We start from the raw sequence: 16,261 nt of genomic DNA, 5'->3' as shown, positions 1-16,261 counted from the left end.
CAGCGGCAATGATTTAGCGGGGTTTGTTAGAGATCATGGTAACATTTTCGATATTTACATTGCTAAGAAAAGAGATAGATTCGGAAATAGGTTTGGGTTTGTTTCATTGTTGGACGTCAAAAACAAGGAAGAAACGGGGAGGATGTTAAGCAAGATTAAGATGGGAGACTTTGCGTTAAAGTTTAACGTGGCGAGATTTATTCTTGAAGATGGTGAGGTTAATACTAAGAAGCCGGAAGAGAGAAAGCAGCCGGAGGAGCGTGTGAATGTGGATTCTGACGGTAATACTCATAACCAAAGTGCAGGTCGGTCGGTTGATTTCGGTAGGCGTACGTTCTATGACACTCTGATGGGGAGGAACCATTGTGTAAATCAGAAAGGCTCGATTTCGGTAGACGACAATGTGAATAGTTTTTCTGATTTGCATGGGAAGGCTTTGGTGGTCAAGCTGATGGATATGGATTATTTGAAGAATGTTCCTATGATCTTGAAGAAGATTAGTTCGGGTGGAGGTAAAATTCAATATTTGGGTGGGCTGTCGATCTTATTGTCTTTTTCGGACAACAAGATGGCGACGGAGGCTCTTCAGGCGGGTAGAGATATTGTAGGGATGTTTCCTAATATTGAGATGTGGGAGGGACAACCATTAAATTTTGATCGATTGGCGTGGGTTAAAATATCCGGTATTCCTCTGCATCTTCGATCGAATGTGGTAGTTGAAGTTGTGGGGGGTATGATTGGTAAAGTAGCTCATAAACCTATATTATTGGAGGAGAAGGAGGATCTATTCTTTGAATCCGTGACAGTGTTGGTTGAAGGCGGTAGGAGGTTGTGCGAGGAGATGGATATTCGGTGGAGGGGAAGATCTTTTCGTGTATTAGTTTTGGAAGATAAAATTGATTGGACTCCGGAGTTCACCTCCGATGGTGGGTTAGATGATGATGAGAGTCTGGCTGATAAAGACGAGGTGGATCATACAATTGAAGAGGATGTCATTAGTAAGGATGAAAGAACGGAGCCGGTGGTCATCGTCGGAAATGTTGACGGACAGGATTTGGTTGGTTATGGAAATGGTAGGACGGAGCCGGTGGTCTCTGACAGAAATGTTGGCGGAGAGGCTTTGGTCAGTGAGGATTTTGTGCCGGGTCCCACTTTTAATTTTGACCATTTTGTTAATTTAGAAGGTGGATTTAATGCTGGAAATAGTAATATTAACAAAAGAAAAAAATTCAAAAAGTTCTCTTCTGTGGGTCGGCCCAGTGATGTGGGGTCTAGTGGATCAGAGAATTCGAACGAAGGGAAAAGGGCCCGTACCAATGACCCTTTTGGGCTAAATGAATTGTTGGGTATAGAGGATGAATCGGTGTCCAATTTGGGCTCACTGTCCAATTTGGGCTCCCATGAAGTGGAGGTGGACTCGCAGGAAGTGGATGGGGTTTCCAAGGGGACCTTATCTGGAATGGATGGTAATAATGTTAACGTGACCTAGGAGGAAATCTTAGATCTTAACAATCATCCACAAGAGGGATCAATTAATACAGGCAATGGCTGTTTTCATGGACCGGCAAATTCTAATGAAATAGATTCCGCGGATTTAAGGTCTCCTTCGAAAATGTACAAAGGGGACGCCGAGGTCTCGGCGACCATTACGTTAGGGGAAAAACTTGGAGCTCGGCTGTCTAATTTTAACGAGATGGTGAAAGAATCGATTGTTCAAGAAGGGGTACAAATAGGTAAACGATGAATTTCTTATCTATTAATATTCGAGGGATTGGGGTGATTGGTAAATCGGGTTGGATAAAGAAGTTACAGAAGGATTGTGGGGTTTCGTTTTTAGCTATGCAGGAGACTATGTGTTCGGATACACAGATGTCTTTGTTTTGTAATTTTTGGGGTGGGCAAGGTTTTGAGGCAGATTGGGTTAACTCTAACGGACGATCTGGTGGTATTGCAAGTTTGTGGGATCCAAAAGTTCTTCGAAAATATAGCACAATTTTGAATGATAATTTTGTTGCAATTTTCTGGTTTACTGGTGGATGGGAATCAACGACTTAATGTAGTTAATGTGTACGTCCCTCAAAATGATGTAGATAAGAGAGTTGTTTGGCAGGAGATTCTTAGGCTTATTCAGTGTGGGCAAGGGTGGTGGGTTGTGTTAGGTGATTTTAATGCAGTTAGATGTCATGAGGAAGGGAAGAATTCTACCTTTGATCAAGTGTGTGCCAGGGATTTCAATGAATTTATTGATGAAGCAGATCTTAAAGAATATAATATGAAAGGTAAGAAGTATACGTGTATGGCTAGTAGAGGTGATGTTAAACTCAGTAAGATTGACAGGGTTTTGGTGTGCTCAAACTTTATATCTAAGTGGCCGAACGCGTGCTTGAGGGCTTTCCCTAGAGAGCGGTCGGATCACGCACCGTTGGTTTTGTCTTTAGTAGATACCAATTTTGGTCCAAAGCCTTTTCGTTGGTTTAATTCGTGGGGGGATAAGGCCGATTGTGAGGATGTGGTGGGGAAGATTCTTAGAAATTGTGCTGTTTCAGGTCCTTCAGATGTTATTTTAATGAAAAAATTCAGGTTGTTAAGAGAAAAACTAAAAAAGTGGGTCAAGGATTGTAAGATTAAGGAAGGTGAAAACTTACAAATTTTTAAATCAGAAAAAGAAGATTTTGAGTTACTTATGGAGGAAAGGGATCTTGAGGGGGATGAGGGGTGGGTGTGGGAACAATGTAAAAAGGGTATAGAGGATATTTAGGCTTTAGGGGCTACAGATTTAAAACAAAAATCCAGAGTTAAATGGGCGTCCTTCGGTGATGATAACACGGACTTCTTTCATAGTATGGTTAATGGGAGGAAAGTTCAAAACGCTATTCCAGGTTTGGAGATTGACGGGGAGTGGGTTTCTAAACCGACTTTGGTTAAGAAACATGTTTACAAGTTTTAGAGAGCACTTTCGAGAAAAATTCAAAATTCGGCCAGAGTTGGAATGTGAAGGGATTAGAACCGTCCTTGTGGACCTTAAAGATAGTTTGGTGGCTCCTTTCTCTAAAGAGGAAATCAAGTCCGCGGTGTTTGATTGCGATTCGGTGTTTGATTGCGAGTCGGATAAAGCTCCTGGACTAGATGGTTTTAATTTTAAGTTTGTAAAGAAGTTTTGGGGTTTGCTGGAGAATGACTTTTATAATATTCTTGTAGCCTTTCATGAGTCCGGGGTTATTAGTTCTGGTTGTGGATCTTCTTTTATCACTTTGATTCCCAAGAGTAAAAATCCTTTGGGCCTCAAGGATTACAGACCTATCACGCTCATTGGGATCATTAGTAAAGTGATTTCTAAAATCCTTGCTAATTGGCTCAAAAAGGTGTTGGGAGTGTTGATCTCTGAGTCTCAGTCGGCGTTTCTAAAAGACAGGTCTATTTTGGATGGGCCTCTCATTGTTTCTGAGCTGGTGGATTGGTTGAAGAAAAAGAATAAGAAGGCATTCCTTTTGAAGATAAATTTTGAGAAGGCGTATGACAACGTTAATTGGAATTTTCTGATTAATATTATGCTTCAGATGGGCTTTCCTAACCAGTGGTGATTGTGGGTTAAAGGGATTTTGGATTCGGCTAGGTCGGCGGTTCTAGTGAATGGGTCGCCGACTTTCGAATTTAATTGTGAAAAGGGGCTTAGACAAGGAGATCCTTTGTCCCCTTTTTTATTTCTGATCATGATGGAGACCCTTTCTTGGATGTTGAATAAAGCTAGAGAGATAGGAGAATTGCCAGGGATTCGCATTTCGGACGTGGATATCACTCATATGTTTTATGCCGACGATGCTCTTATTGTTGGCGAGTGGTCCTGGGAGAATTTGGAAAAAATAGCTCGGGTCCTTCGGTGCTTTTACTTGTGTTCGGGTCTTAAAATTAATTTACATAAGTCTAACTTGTTCGGAATTGAAGTCGAAGACGACGAGGATGACATGCGGGTCGTGGTGGGGTGTAGAAGGGGATTGCTTCCTTTTGATTATTTAGAGATCAAAGTGGGTGCACATTTAATATATTTGACCATATTCTTTTCCTTATTTACTAGCTTAATGATAGGAGTGATTTACTCTCTTGTTTAGAAACCATGACTATAATAGTCGATCTTCTCTTTTGTAATTTTGTATCAAATAATAAATTATGATTACCAAAGTGTTTTATATGGCATTAGAGCAGACCACATTCAAACCCTAAAACCAGAAAATCCATCTTTGTTTTCTTCACCATGGCCGACAAGTTTAACAAAGCCAACAAGAAGAATGAAGCACTTTCTGAATCTGAAATTAGCCCCATACAAGGGTTAACCAACGAACAATATCAGCAACTTATAACCTTTTTTGCTGATAGTGAAAGTGGCATGCGGTTAGATACGGCTCTAGCCAATATGGCTTCAACCGAACTATCTACAAACGCAACAAGTAACAATGATAGAGAACGTAATTGGATCGTGGACTCGGGTGCCACAGACCACATTACATACAAGGCGCATGTCCTTGAAAATCGAACAAGAAACACTTACGAACCCCCGGTTATTATACCGAACGGTGAGAAGATAGCCGTAGAAGGAAAGGGAGAATACACTTTAGAAAGTGGAATGAAAATAAGAGGAGTCTTACACGTCCCAGAGTTCAATTGCAATCTATTATCTGTTAGTAAAGAATATCAAGGGACCTTCAATGTGCTGTAACATTTTTTCCAGATTTCTTTGTTATGCACGGCTTAACCTCGAGGACATTGATTGGAACGGGTAAGTGCAAGGATGGTCTTTACCAAATGGGGATGGTTGAAGATAAAAGACAAGCCTTGGTGACGACCGTCGACATTTGGCACAAGCGGTTAGGTCATGCCTCAAATCCTAAACTTTCCCATATTGATTTTCTTAAAAATATTTCAAATAAGAATAAAGATTGGTTTTGTGATTATTGTGCCAAGGCTAAGCACACAGGATCACCTTTTCCCATTGGTTCCATCAAAACCCATGGTTGTTTTGAATTGATGCATTGTGATATTTGGGGTCCATACCGTACACTTTCAATTTCGCGTGCAAAATATTTCTTTACCATAGTAGATGATTATAGTAGGGCGACTTGGGTCTTCCTCCCTAAACACAAAAATGATGCAAGTGAATGTTTGATAGAATTTCAGAAATTTGTTAAAATGCAATTCGAAAAGAACATTAAACGATTTAGATGTGATAATGGTGGGGAATTTACATCAAATCGAATGCAATAATTCTATGCCGATAAAGGAATTGTCTTAGAGACGACTTGTCCACACACCCCTAAACAAAATGGGGTTAGGAACGTAAGCATAGACACCTACTTGAGATAGCACGAGCACTAAGGTTTGAAGCAAATTTGCCAACTAAATTTTGGGGGGAATGCATATTAACCGCAACTTACCTAATTAATCGGTTACCTTCAGAAGTGATAGAAAATAAAAGTCCATACGAAATTTTATACAACCAAAAACCGAACTATAATCTATTAAAAGTTTTTGGGTGTTTGGCATATTACAGAAGCACATAAACAAATGGGGACAAATTTGAGATAATTGGAAGACCGGGTATTTTTGTTGGATACCCAAGGGGAACGAAAGGGTATAAAATATACAACGTTAAACACAACAAAATTATTGTATCGAGAGATGTAAAATTTGTTGAAGGAATGTTTCCCTTTTCTACAATTGAAAGAGACAAAGACGAAGAGGAAGTCTTCAAATTTCCTATTATTTGGGTAGAAAAGGAAATAACAGTGAAAGATACAATAATAACTGGGGATGGAAACGGTCCCAAGGAAGACAATGAAGGCCCAACTCAAGAAAACCCATCACCAGCCCAGGTTGAAGAAATGCAAACCATCGGCCCAGATCAAGTAAGCCACCAATCGGTCCGGAATGAAGAAAGAAATGAGGGCCCAAACTCAGTAGTCCAGAATGAAAGAAGAAGTGAAATCCCAATCTCGGCTACACCTCCAACATATTCATCGACCCAACAAGATGGACCACATGAAACGAGCAGTGATGAAGGAAACATGAGCATGGGAAATGAAGATGAAAATGTAAGTGAAATAATTGAACCGGTCAGGGAAAGGAGAAATAAAACACAACCAAGACACTTCGCCGACTACAACGTTAAACTTCCCCCATCGGTAGACCATGCACAACCCTTTATCAACAAAGAATCCTCGACGGTACACCCCTTAGCTAACTTTATTTCTTATGAAAATTTTTCTTCATCACACAAAGCTTATCTCACGGCCATTGATTCCAACGATGAGCCAAAATATTTTTCTCAAGCTGTACATGATGAACGATGGAGACAAGCAATGAAGAAAGAAATTCAGGCTCTTGAAGAAAATGGGACATGGAGCCTTGAAGAATTGCCAAAAGGCAAACGTGCCATAGACTCAAAATGGGTCTACAAATACAAACCAAATGGTGATATTGAAAGGTATAAAGCGAGATTAGTTGCAAAGGGTTTCACCCAAATGGAAGGAATAGATTACCATGAGTCTTTTGCACCTGTCGCTAAGCTCGTCACCCTTCGAAGCTTTCTTGCTGTGGCGGTAAAGAAAGATTGGATTATACATCAATTAGGCGTAAACAATGTCTTCTTGCATGGAGATTTAGAAGAAGAGGTGCACATGAAGATACCACAAGGTTTTTGCAAGAAAGAAGAAACAAGAGTTTGCAAACTTAAGAAATCACTATATGGTCTTAAACAAGCCTCCCGAAATTGGTACCATAAATTCACGTTAGCCCTAACCAAAATCGGTTTCAAACAAACTAAAATGGATCACTCTCTTTTTATCTACAAAGACGGTGATACGTATGTGACGGCCCTCATATACGTAGATGATGTGATTATTGCGGGAAACAATCTTGGAAAGATCCAGCAAACAAAAGACTACTTGAACAAAAATTTTAGCATCAAAGATCTTAGGGTGCTAAAATACTTCTTGGGAATTGAAGTTGCCCGTACACGTGAGGGCCTCGTCCTTAGCCAAAGAAAGTATATTTTAGACATCTTGGATGATTGTGGATTACAAGGATGTCGACCAAGCAAATTTCCAATGGAACAAAATTTGAAGTATGATAAAGATGATGAAGAGCCCAAGACGGATGCTAGCAAATACTGAAGACTTGTAGGAAGACTACTTTATTTACAAGCCACCCGACCCGATATTGCCTACTCTGTTAACGTGCTAAGTCAGTTTGTTGCCAATCCACACCAAACACACATGGATGCCGCAATCCGTGTCCTGCGCTACTTGAAGACGACTCCTAGACAGGGGATTTTGCTTCCTCGTAATGGGGGAACTAATCTTATTGCCTATTGTGACTCGGATTGGTTGGGTTGCCCATTCACTAGAAAATCTAGAACGGGATACCTTTTACTTTTGGGAGGAGCACCAATTTCTTGGAGATCCAAGAAACAATCAGTTGTGTCTCGTTCATCCGCCGAAGCAGAATATCGAGCAATGGCGACCACCGTGAGTGAAATACTATGGATGAGATGGCTTCTACATGAATTGACCATGACACAAACCAAACCAACACCTCTATTTTGTGATAACCAAGCTGCGCGACGCATTGCCAACAATCCTGTCTTCCATGAGCGAACAAAACATGTTGAAATGGATTGTTACTTCGTTCGAGAAAGGGTAGAATCAAAGGAAATACAGCCTTCATACGTGCACACTAAGTCTCAAATTTCCAACTTGTTTACAAAGGCCTTGGGTGCTCAACAATGTCGTTTACTACTTAACAAGTTGGGCATTCGAAATCTTCATGCTCCAACTTGAGGGAGAATCTAGAATTCTTAATTTAGTGGGTGCACATTTAATATATTTGACCATATTCTTTTCCTTATTTACTAGCTTAATGATAGGAGTGATTTACTCTCTTGTTTAGAAAACCATGACTATAATAGTCGATCTTCTTTTTTGTAATTTTGTATCAAATAATAAATTCTGATTACCAAAGTGTTTTATAATTAATGTGGTGGAGAAGAGGCTCGCCTCGTGGAAGTGTAGACTTTTATCTATTAGAGGAAGAGTAACTCTTAAAAGATCGGTTTTAGAAAATCTCCCCATTTATTATTTCTCGCTTTTCAAAGCCCCTTCAACGGTGATTGAAAAGTTAGAAGGTATTATGAGACGTTTTTTATGGGGAGGATCTAGTGAAGAAAAAAAGATCAATTGGGTTGCTTGGGAGAGAGTGGCGAGGCCGAGGAAATTTGGTGGGTTGGGTTTATGTCGATTAAAAGATACTAACGAAGCTCTTCTACTTAAATGGAGTTGGCGGTTCAAAAAGGATGGGAATTGTTTATGGAAGGAACTCATTGCGGCGTGTCATGGTGGAAACCGAAGTTGGTCGTTCTTACCGCTAAGGTCAGCGGCTCATGGATGTTGGAGAGAGATGGTGAAGATCGGAGAGCGTTCGATTGGTAATGGTAAAAAACTTAATAGTTTCTTGCGTGACCTCACTGGGGATGGTGTAAATATTAGATTTTGGTGTGACCCATGGCTCTCAGAATTTCCTTTACGGTGTATGTATCCTAATATTTTTAGATTGGAATCTCAAAAATGGTGCAACGTGGCGGATAGAGTAAGTCTCCAAAATAATGATCGGGTCATGAGATGGGCTTGGCGACAGGATCCCAAATCATCGGTAGAGCTGAATTAGTTATTTGGGCTTCTGTCCAATATATATGAGTACGAATGGGCCGCTGGATGTGATAAATGGATTTGGGCTGGTTCTGAAGATGGCATGTTCTCGGTTTCTGCTGCAAAAAAACTTATTATTGATAGCCGACAATATGAACCCATTTTTAAGTTTAAATAGGATGGGTGGATGCCGATCAAGTGTAATGTGTTGGCGTGGCGAGCGAAGCAGGACAGGATTTCTACTAAATTGCTTTAAATAAGCGAGGGATGGGTCTTAGCGAGGACAGTTGTCCGTTTTGTGAATCGCATCAGGAATCCGCTAATCATATTTTCACAGGTTGTAATTTTGCAGCTGAGATATGGGATAGGATTGCCGTGTGGTGCCGTTTGGATCCTATTTTTGTGTTTGCAGTTCGGGATATTCTTGTGTTAGCGAAAGGTTTAAGGAAGCCGAAATTCGACAAAAGGGTGGCTCATTGTATAGTGGTTACGACCTTATGGAGTATGTGGAATGCAAGAAATGAGAAGATTTTTCAGAGTAAAGAGGCCAAAGCTTTCGAGGTGGTGTCCAAGATTAAATCTTGTTCTTTTTTTTTTGGATTCGAAATAGGTCTAGATTTAAATCTATAGAATGGAACGATTAGTGTAAATATCCTTTTGGGTTGATGTAACTTGGTTTTCCTTGCGGCCCTCATTTTGAGGACTTGCATGTCGTTTGTGGTGAATGAAGTTTATTTTTCATAAAAAAAATGAGTTTAATGTGTAATAAATGATGGATAGTTGGACTTTCTGACTTCAACACAAAATTAATCGTTTTTGAATTCAATTAAAATTTTGTCTAACATCAGTTAATTTCAACAATGCAAATACATGAGTTCTTTATAAACATATTTCTTTTAGTATTAGGCCCAAGGGTATATATCTTAACGTTTAGGATGTTTAAACTGAGTTGGCAAAAGTTAACGAGTATAGTGGCATACCCTGGATTAAGAGGCGTTAAATGCAATGTGAGTTAAAATGTTAACGGGCTTTAAAATCCTTTACATACATACACACACACAATAATCTAAGAGTCAATTTTACATTAAATAAAGAGAGTTAGGGGGGGGGGGGGGGGTCAAACAATTTCCTTAGGGTGAGGTGGAGCAAAATAGGGTAAAGTAGGTGACATGATGGCTAGTTGGAGTTAATGAGCGTGAATGTATACCCCATAGTCTTAAGTATATAACATTGCATTTATCCAACCCATGTAATAAATGAGTCTAACCTAATAAACAATCAACTTGTGATCGGCAACAAAAGCCAAACGGACTAACGAAGTGATGACAATCGGACAAACAAGTTTCGCTCGTGCCCAATTCACTTGTTGTCTAACCGCCGCCCACTACCCTCTGCTTTACAATTATTCGCATCCCTCTCTTCTCATATTCTGAAGTCTCATTTTTTGATCTAATTAGAACATACCAATTATCCCAAAATTAGGTGTTGTTTTCAACAATGATATGCTAAGTTTGATTTGTGTAATTTAACTGACGATGAGAATTTGAGTCATAGTTATATTTTTTTATATTGAAAAAAGTTGCTTAGGAATGTGTCTAACCTGACTTGAACTAGACAGAAAACTTTTTAATATTCAGCAATATACAACTGACTCTCAAATTTTCTGTCTCATGAAATAACTTCTCGGTGCGCCGATAGAAATAAATATATATCTTCTTGCTCAACCCAACAACTTAGTTAGCCTATCTATTACCATCTGTTAACCTCTTTACATCTCTACAATTTAATTTTAATTTATCTATAATCCATCAGTTAGTTGACTTATTTAGATAAATGAATCATCCAGGTCATGTTCAAATTACATTTAGAATTACACTTTCCAAATGTGTCCAAGAATTTGATGTGTTTGTTGTACACGATTCACGAATAAATTATTGTCAACACAAATATAGTATATATGGATGATTTTAATTCAAGCCAAACATTTTCAAATAAAGCATATGAAACTTTGACTTGATAAAAGTGTTGTATGGTGTTCTTGTCTTCTTGGCTTCTAAGAACACCAGTTATGTCCGACACTCACAACAATGGTTTGCGACTTTGTGATTAAATTTTTACTGCTTTTGTGTTAAGGTATTCGAGCAAGGTGATGATATTCATACGGGTTAGTCATTTAATTGTATTTAAAATCATATATTTGTCATTATGTCTTTTGACCCGATTTTGATATACTAAAATTTTAAACTTATTCAAAATGCATGCACATTTAAGACAATGAATGATTATCATTTGAAATGATCACACTTTCGATTTAGAGTCTTTCCAAATGCGAAGCCACGTTGAACTTGTATAATTTCTTTACCATATAAATTCAAGTATAGATTAGCTTTTTGTGCATGGCATTCTTGCGCAATGCCATACCAATTTTTTCTGTATCATTCTGATGTTATCGGATGTCATCGAAGAAACAAATATAAATTAGTTAGAAATTGATAAGGTCCTTTTCATTTTAGTATGACCATCATTATACTCCCGTCAACAAAATACTATTTGCATAGTCTTACCTACATTTTAATTTTCTAACTTAATGGATTTTATAAATACTTAAACCAAACTTCAAAACTTTAATACATCAATGTTTTTGATATACATTTTTTAATGATATTAATAACTTTTTTTAAAGAATATTCCTTTTGACAATTTGATTTGGTTACACAACCAAATATAGAACTATGTTTAATGCATTGACGATATAAAAAATAACCAAAACAAACATTAAAACTGGATAGACAATATCATCTAGAATTTTCAAATTTGATGCATTTCAGATTACTCAAGAAATTATTAAAATTAAAATATCAATTGAATGAAGAATTATTGAAAATAGAGATCCATAATCCAAATTGTACAATTAAAGCAAAAGATCTCTAACCCATCCATAATTAATATGATAATAACCATATATCTAAACAAACGACTGTGACTTCACCGGAAAAAGAGGCAACAGCTCCGGCGTCTCACTCGGCGTCGCCGGACTAAGAGCCAACGCCGGAAAATCAAGAATGCTCGGAGAGAGCAATTCATGAGTTCTCGGAGATGACCCGGTACTCGGGCCAGATGGGTTGATCATCAACCCGTTCTTGAGGGTGTTACGACGCTCATGAAGCTTGAACCCTTGTTTCTTCTGTTGACCGGTTTCGACCGGCGGTATGGATATCTTTGACTGAGGCTGTTGGGTGGTTTTGTTTGATCCAGTTAGCATCTGGACTATTTGTTTGAATGAGGTGGCGTCGGCTTGGACGAAGGTTGTTGGGCTGTATTGATTTGGTTGGAATCTTGGTGTTGTTGGTGGTGTTTGGGTGGTGTGCTTGCTGCCGCTGCTACTGCTGGAGGAAGAGTTAGCCGGAGATGGGGTCTTCATGGCTGTGGTCAACTTTGGTTTGGTTGTTGAAAGATGAGTTCGAAGAAGTGAGGGACAAGAGAATTTATAAGAGGTTTGAGGTCTTGGTGGGTTGTGTTGACTTCGGACTCAACTACGTGGGTCATTGTCAACTTAGTTAAAAATCCTCCATCTTTTGACTATTTTAGGTTATACCCTTCTATTTAGGGTGGTTTGAATAGTTTAAATGGTTGAAACTCGTTTGAAAAATGTTTGCTTGAAATGGACTCGTATTAAATTCAAGTTGAAGTGAACTAGCTCGTTGGCTCGTGTAATATGTCTAAACAACGTGTTTTATTGTTAATACTTAAAACGTTGGATGTTTGAAAAATTATAAAAAAGAACTTCACTCTGTAGGTAGAAAATTCATTGCCTTACTTGAACTCCACGTTAAACCAATCCCAAAGAGGTAATCGCGCCCATTCGATTTGTGCCATGCTTGTTCGAGTTGTATCCGAGCACCACGTATGCTTATACAAACATTTATTTAGTAGTAATCGTTTTATTACAGTTAGTTATATTACTTTCATGTCGATTAGATTTAAGTAGTAGTACCTTAAAGGAACTATATAATAAGCTTAGATACGCTGCACTTGTAGTTGTTGTGGCTACAAAGAAACTGTGTAACCTTACTAGCTGCATAAGAAGTCTATGGATGAGTCAAGACTGGCTATCGCAAGGCACCAATAGTTATTGGTATGGCACATTGTAATCCATAAGACCCGTATAGACTGAGACAACTAAACCGTTATAGATAAATATGTTGTTGAGAAAGAGGAAGAACATCATTAAACAAATGCTGCATGTATCTCCAAGAAACCGAAGGTACTGGAAGCTTTAATGACGCCTTAATGCGGTGCAGCCGCCACTACTTCTGCTCCTTTTATGGATAACATTACCTATTCAATAAATTTGATTGGCTTATACGGGTTGATTTATGTTATGATAAAGTGAAGCCACCCTATATCTGAAAGGGCCCGCCAATTCATACTAGGAGAGCTAATAGTGAGATCTCATCTATTTGACTTAGGTTCAGAAGCTCTTTTTGTCGAAGGAAAACATAATTGACTATGTTAACCTTATTACCTTAGCAATTTCAGGGGTAACTCGTTACACTTTCTTGATTCCCATGTGGGGCTAAGATGCAACCTAACCCAATGTCGATATTGAAAGTCTCACGCAAAATTCATCTGCTTCATGAAGTTGTGGACACATATAGCTCCCGACTATCATAGGTCTTTTATTCGGGAAAGAGTTATCAAGGATGCATCTCTATTGCCCGAGGTTTTTTTTTTTTTTGTGCACAAACCGAAGATTAAACGTTCATTCATTTTTCAGAAGATTCAATGAACTCTTGGTAATAATTAAAATAATGTAATTGATGTATACATACATACGCATAAAAAGTGAACGAGTCACGGGACTAGACAAACAAGGTTGTAATTAGAAAAGGCATAAAAATTATAGATATAAATTTAGGTTTTGGACGGTTATATAATAGGGATGACAATTAGGTGTGTACTTTGATAATCTCAATCTCCTATATGGTTGTAAAACCATGTCCCATACATGCGTAATACCTATCAAGTATCAGTTATACCCACTAGTTTGTTAAAAAAACTACCGTTAGAATTTCCGAATATATTTCTTACTATTTAAATTTTATATAACTTTATTACAAAAAAGAGTCATAAATGCATAAACTAAAAATTAATAAATTAAATTAGTAAATTATTATATCACCTAATTACAAATCTATAACCTCAAATAAAAAAACAAATTTTGCCTCTTCTCGTTCCCACATTAAACTCACTCTTTTTAATAATAATAATAATAATAACCATTATTGAAATTTATGCTTACAAAATTGTTAACTAAATATTTGCTTCATATTCTTTCAAAAATATTTAAAGTTTATAATTATCGATTGTTTTATAAAAAAAACGTTAACTTTAATGCTTGATTGATTTATTGTTTATTGTATATCAATTACATATTAATTGTATTTTAATTAATTGCTCATATATTACACGGGTCTCAAACTGATGAAAATATGAAGAGAATAAAGTATTTACGAGTATGATTTGGGTATGTATCTTTCAGGGTATTGAGTCGGTATCATCTAATACAATACACATCTACTCGTGAAAGTTTTTGAAACTAATCTTATACTCAGATATTCGTCTCATTAGTCATTTCGAATTTTTTTTAGCTTTCAATTTTTCCGGTTGGGTTTAGTTCGTTTGTCATCCACATTCTAGAAAATGTCATATAACACCATTAATCAAAATAACATAAATCATGTAGGCAACATTGACTGTTTGTTGGCCATCATATAGCAATCGAATTACCAAACTTTTGAAAGTTGACTATTTTACAAAGCAATGGCATTTATTTTGTCTTTTATTAAAATTTGGTTGAAATCATTGGCCAGCTAAGAAAAGCCATACGCCGGTTTGACTTAAAGGGATTTACATTCTACAATAAATAGCTGTGTGAAAATTGGTCAAAGCGAGATGAATCGTAATCAGCCCGAAATATAATTTACTTATTTTGTAATGATTATCAGATATCATAAAATTGTTATCGAACTACATTAAATGTGTCTAACTATAATAAAATTCCGTATATGCCATTTACAAAATATGTTGTAAAATTTTATAATAAAATTCCGTATATGCCATTTACAAAATATGTTGTAAAATTTATGGTTGATCGAAGAATTAGTGGTTATCACTAATCTTCTGACAAAGTTTATGACGGATCAACGACACATATTAAATAGCAAATTGATATCATAGCCAAATTGGATAACTCACTTTTGTTACAAATCGGAGGATGATCTTGTGAACGGGCAACATTTAGTCTTGATTGGGTCAAACAAAGCTAAAAGTGGTTACAAGTAGCTATATGTAATCTATCATATTTATAAAAGTTAAAACATAATCATAGTTAGTTAACATAGTCGATTTTGGTCTAAATTACATTCTTCATTTAAATTACAATACTTAGTGAAATCTAGTTATACCTATACGGCCAATCCTAGCAATAAGTGGTCAAATAAAAAATATTCCTTTCAAAGAGATCCTTAATATGATTAACCAAGATCATAAATGGTTAAAACATAACCATAAATGGTCAAACACACTCAATGTTGGTAAAACGCGGTCATAACTTTTCAAACATAGTCGTTTTTGTTAGAATATATCTTATTGAGTAAACATAATCATAATCGGTAAAACACAGTCAAAGAAATCCCTAATTTGTGTTAAACAAATCACTAATTGTTCAAACATGGTCATACTTGGTCAACTATTATTTATCATGATCATAATTGGTCAAACATAGTCAATCGTGCTTGACGATAGTTAATTACATTCCAATAGAAGTGAAAACTATTAAATTTGCCTCGATATGTTTGAAGGAGTTTTGTGACCAAATTTGCAACGACAATTTATTGTAAGGGAAATACGAATAAACTTGCAACAAATTTGTTAATAATAACTTTGTGTCGGATTTTAGACGTCCTTATCCGTAGGACATCTAATAATTTTGATGCACATGCAACTCAGCTTGATCTTGAACTCAATCTTTATTCTTTTGTTGCCAATATGTTCGCTTGATGTCGCCATCACCCATAGTGTCCCACAGACCCACACCTTCAACATAGTGACCTGATTTCTGTTTACCTCAACAATGACCTGCATTCCTTTGTCGTTTTTACCTCTTTATTCCACTAGTATTTTCGTTTTGTTTAAAACGCATTTAAAAAATTTATCGTATAACGTTTTTATAAAAATAATAGGGAAAATTCCCAAAATAGTCTATTTTAGAGGGAGAAGTCCCATTTTAGCCTTTTTTTTTCTCAAAATCTTTTATAATTTGGACTTGCAAGAAGCTTTGGGAAAAGATAAAAATAAAGAGGGAGCAGGCCAAATTTTGAAAGAAAGTCAGGTAAAAGACGAGATTTGGGAAAATAATGCCGTGTAAGTCCAAATTATTTTGTAATGTTGGAGCAAATGTCCATATTTTTCCAAATCTTTTTTATTCAAAAAATCGTCTTGAGAGACTATTTTTTTATGTTTCCTACATTTCCCGTCCATATTTTCAAATTCTTAGAAAAATATAT

At 37.0% G+C, this 16,261-nt stretch overlaps 1 protein-coding gene and 1 pseudogene across 1 annotated transcript; one reads left to right on the top strand and one right to left on the bottom strand.

Annotated features, from left to right (window-relative positions):
- Positions 1-1,740: 1,740 nt before the first annotated feature.
- LOC143620116 (uncharacterized) lies at positions 1,741-2,758 on the top strand. Its single transcript, XM_077091880.1, has 2 exons — positions 1,741-1,954; positions 2,091-2,758. The coding sequence occupies exons 1-2, from the start codon at positions 1,741-1,743 to the stop codon at positions 2,756-2,758; spliced, it is 882 nt and encodes a 293-aa protein (XP_076947995.1).
- An 8,900-nt stretch (positions 2,759-11,658) lies between these two features.
- LOC143620115 (VQ motif-containing protein 4 pseudogene) lies at positions 11,659-12,114 on the bottom strand (annotated as a pseudogene).
- Positions 12,115-16,261: the final 4,147 nt, after the last annotated feature.

Source organism: Bidens hawaiensis, unplaced genomic scaffold (genome assembly GCF_021521415.1).
Source record: "Bidens hawaiensis isolate Kalapana, Puna unplaced genomic scaffold, B.hawaiensis_p1.1 tig00002525_1, whole genome shotgun sequence".
Taxonomy (NCBI): Eukaryota; Viridiplantae; Streptophyta; class Magnoliopsida; order Asterales; family Asteraceae; genus Bidens; species Bidens hawaiensis.
Note: the sequence above shows the minus strand (reverse complement) of the source record. Positions and strands in the feature narration are given on the sequence as shown.

Coding starts and splice junctions, on each gene's coding strand:
- LOC143620116 (XM_077091880.1), top strand. CDS start 1,741: ATGAATTTCTTATCTATTAATATTCGAGGGATTGGGGTGATTGGTAAA. Junction 1,955..2,090: donor ACGATCTGGTGGTATTGCAA/GTTTGTGGGATC, acceptor AAAATGATGTAG/ATAAGAGAGTTGTTTGGCAG.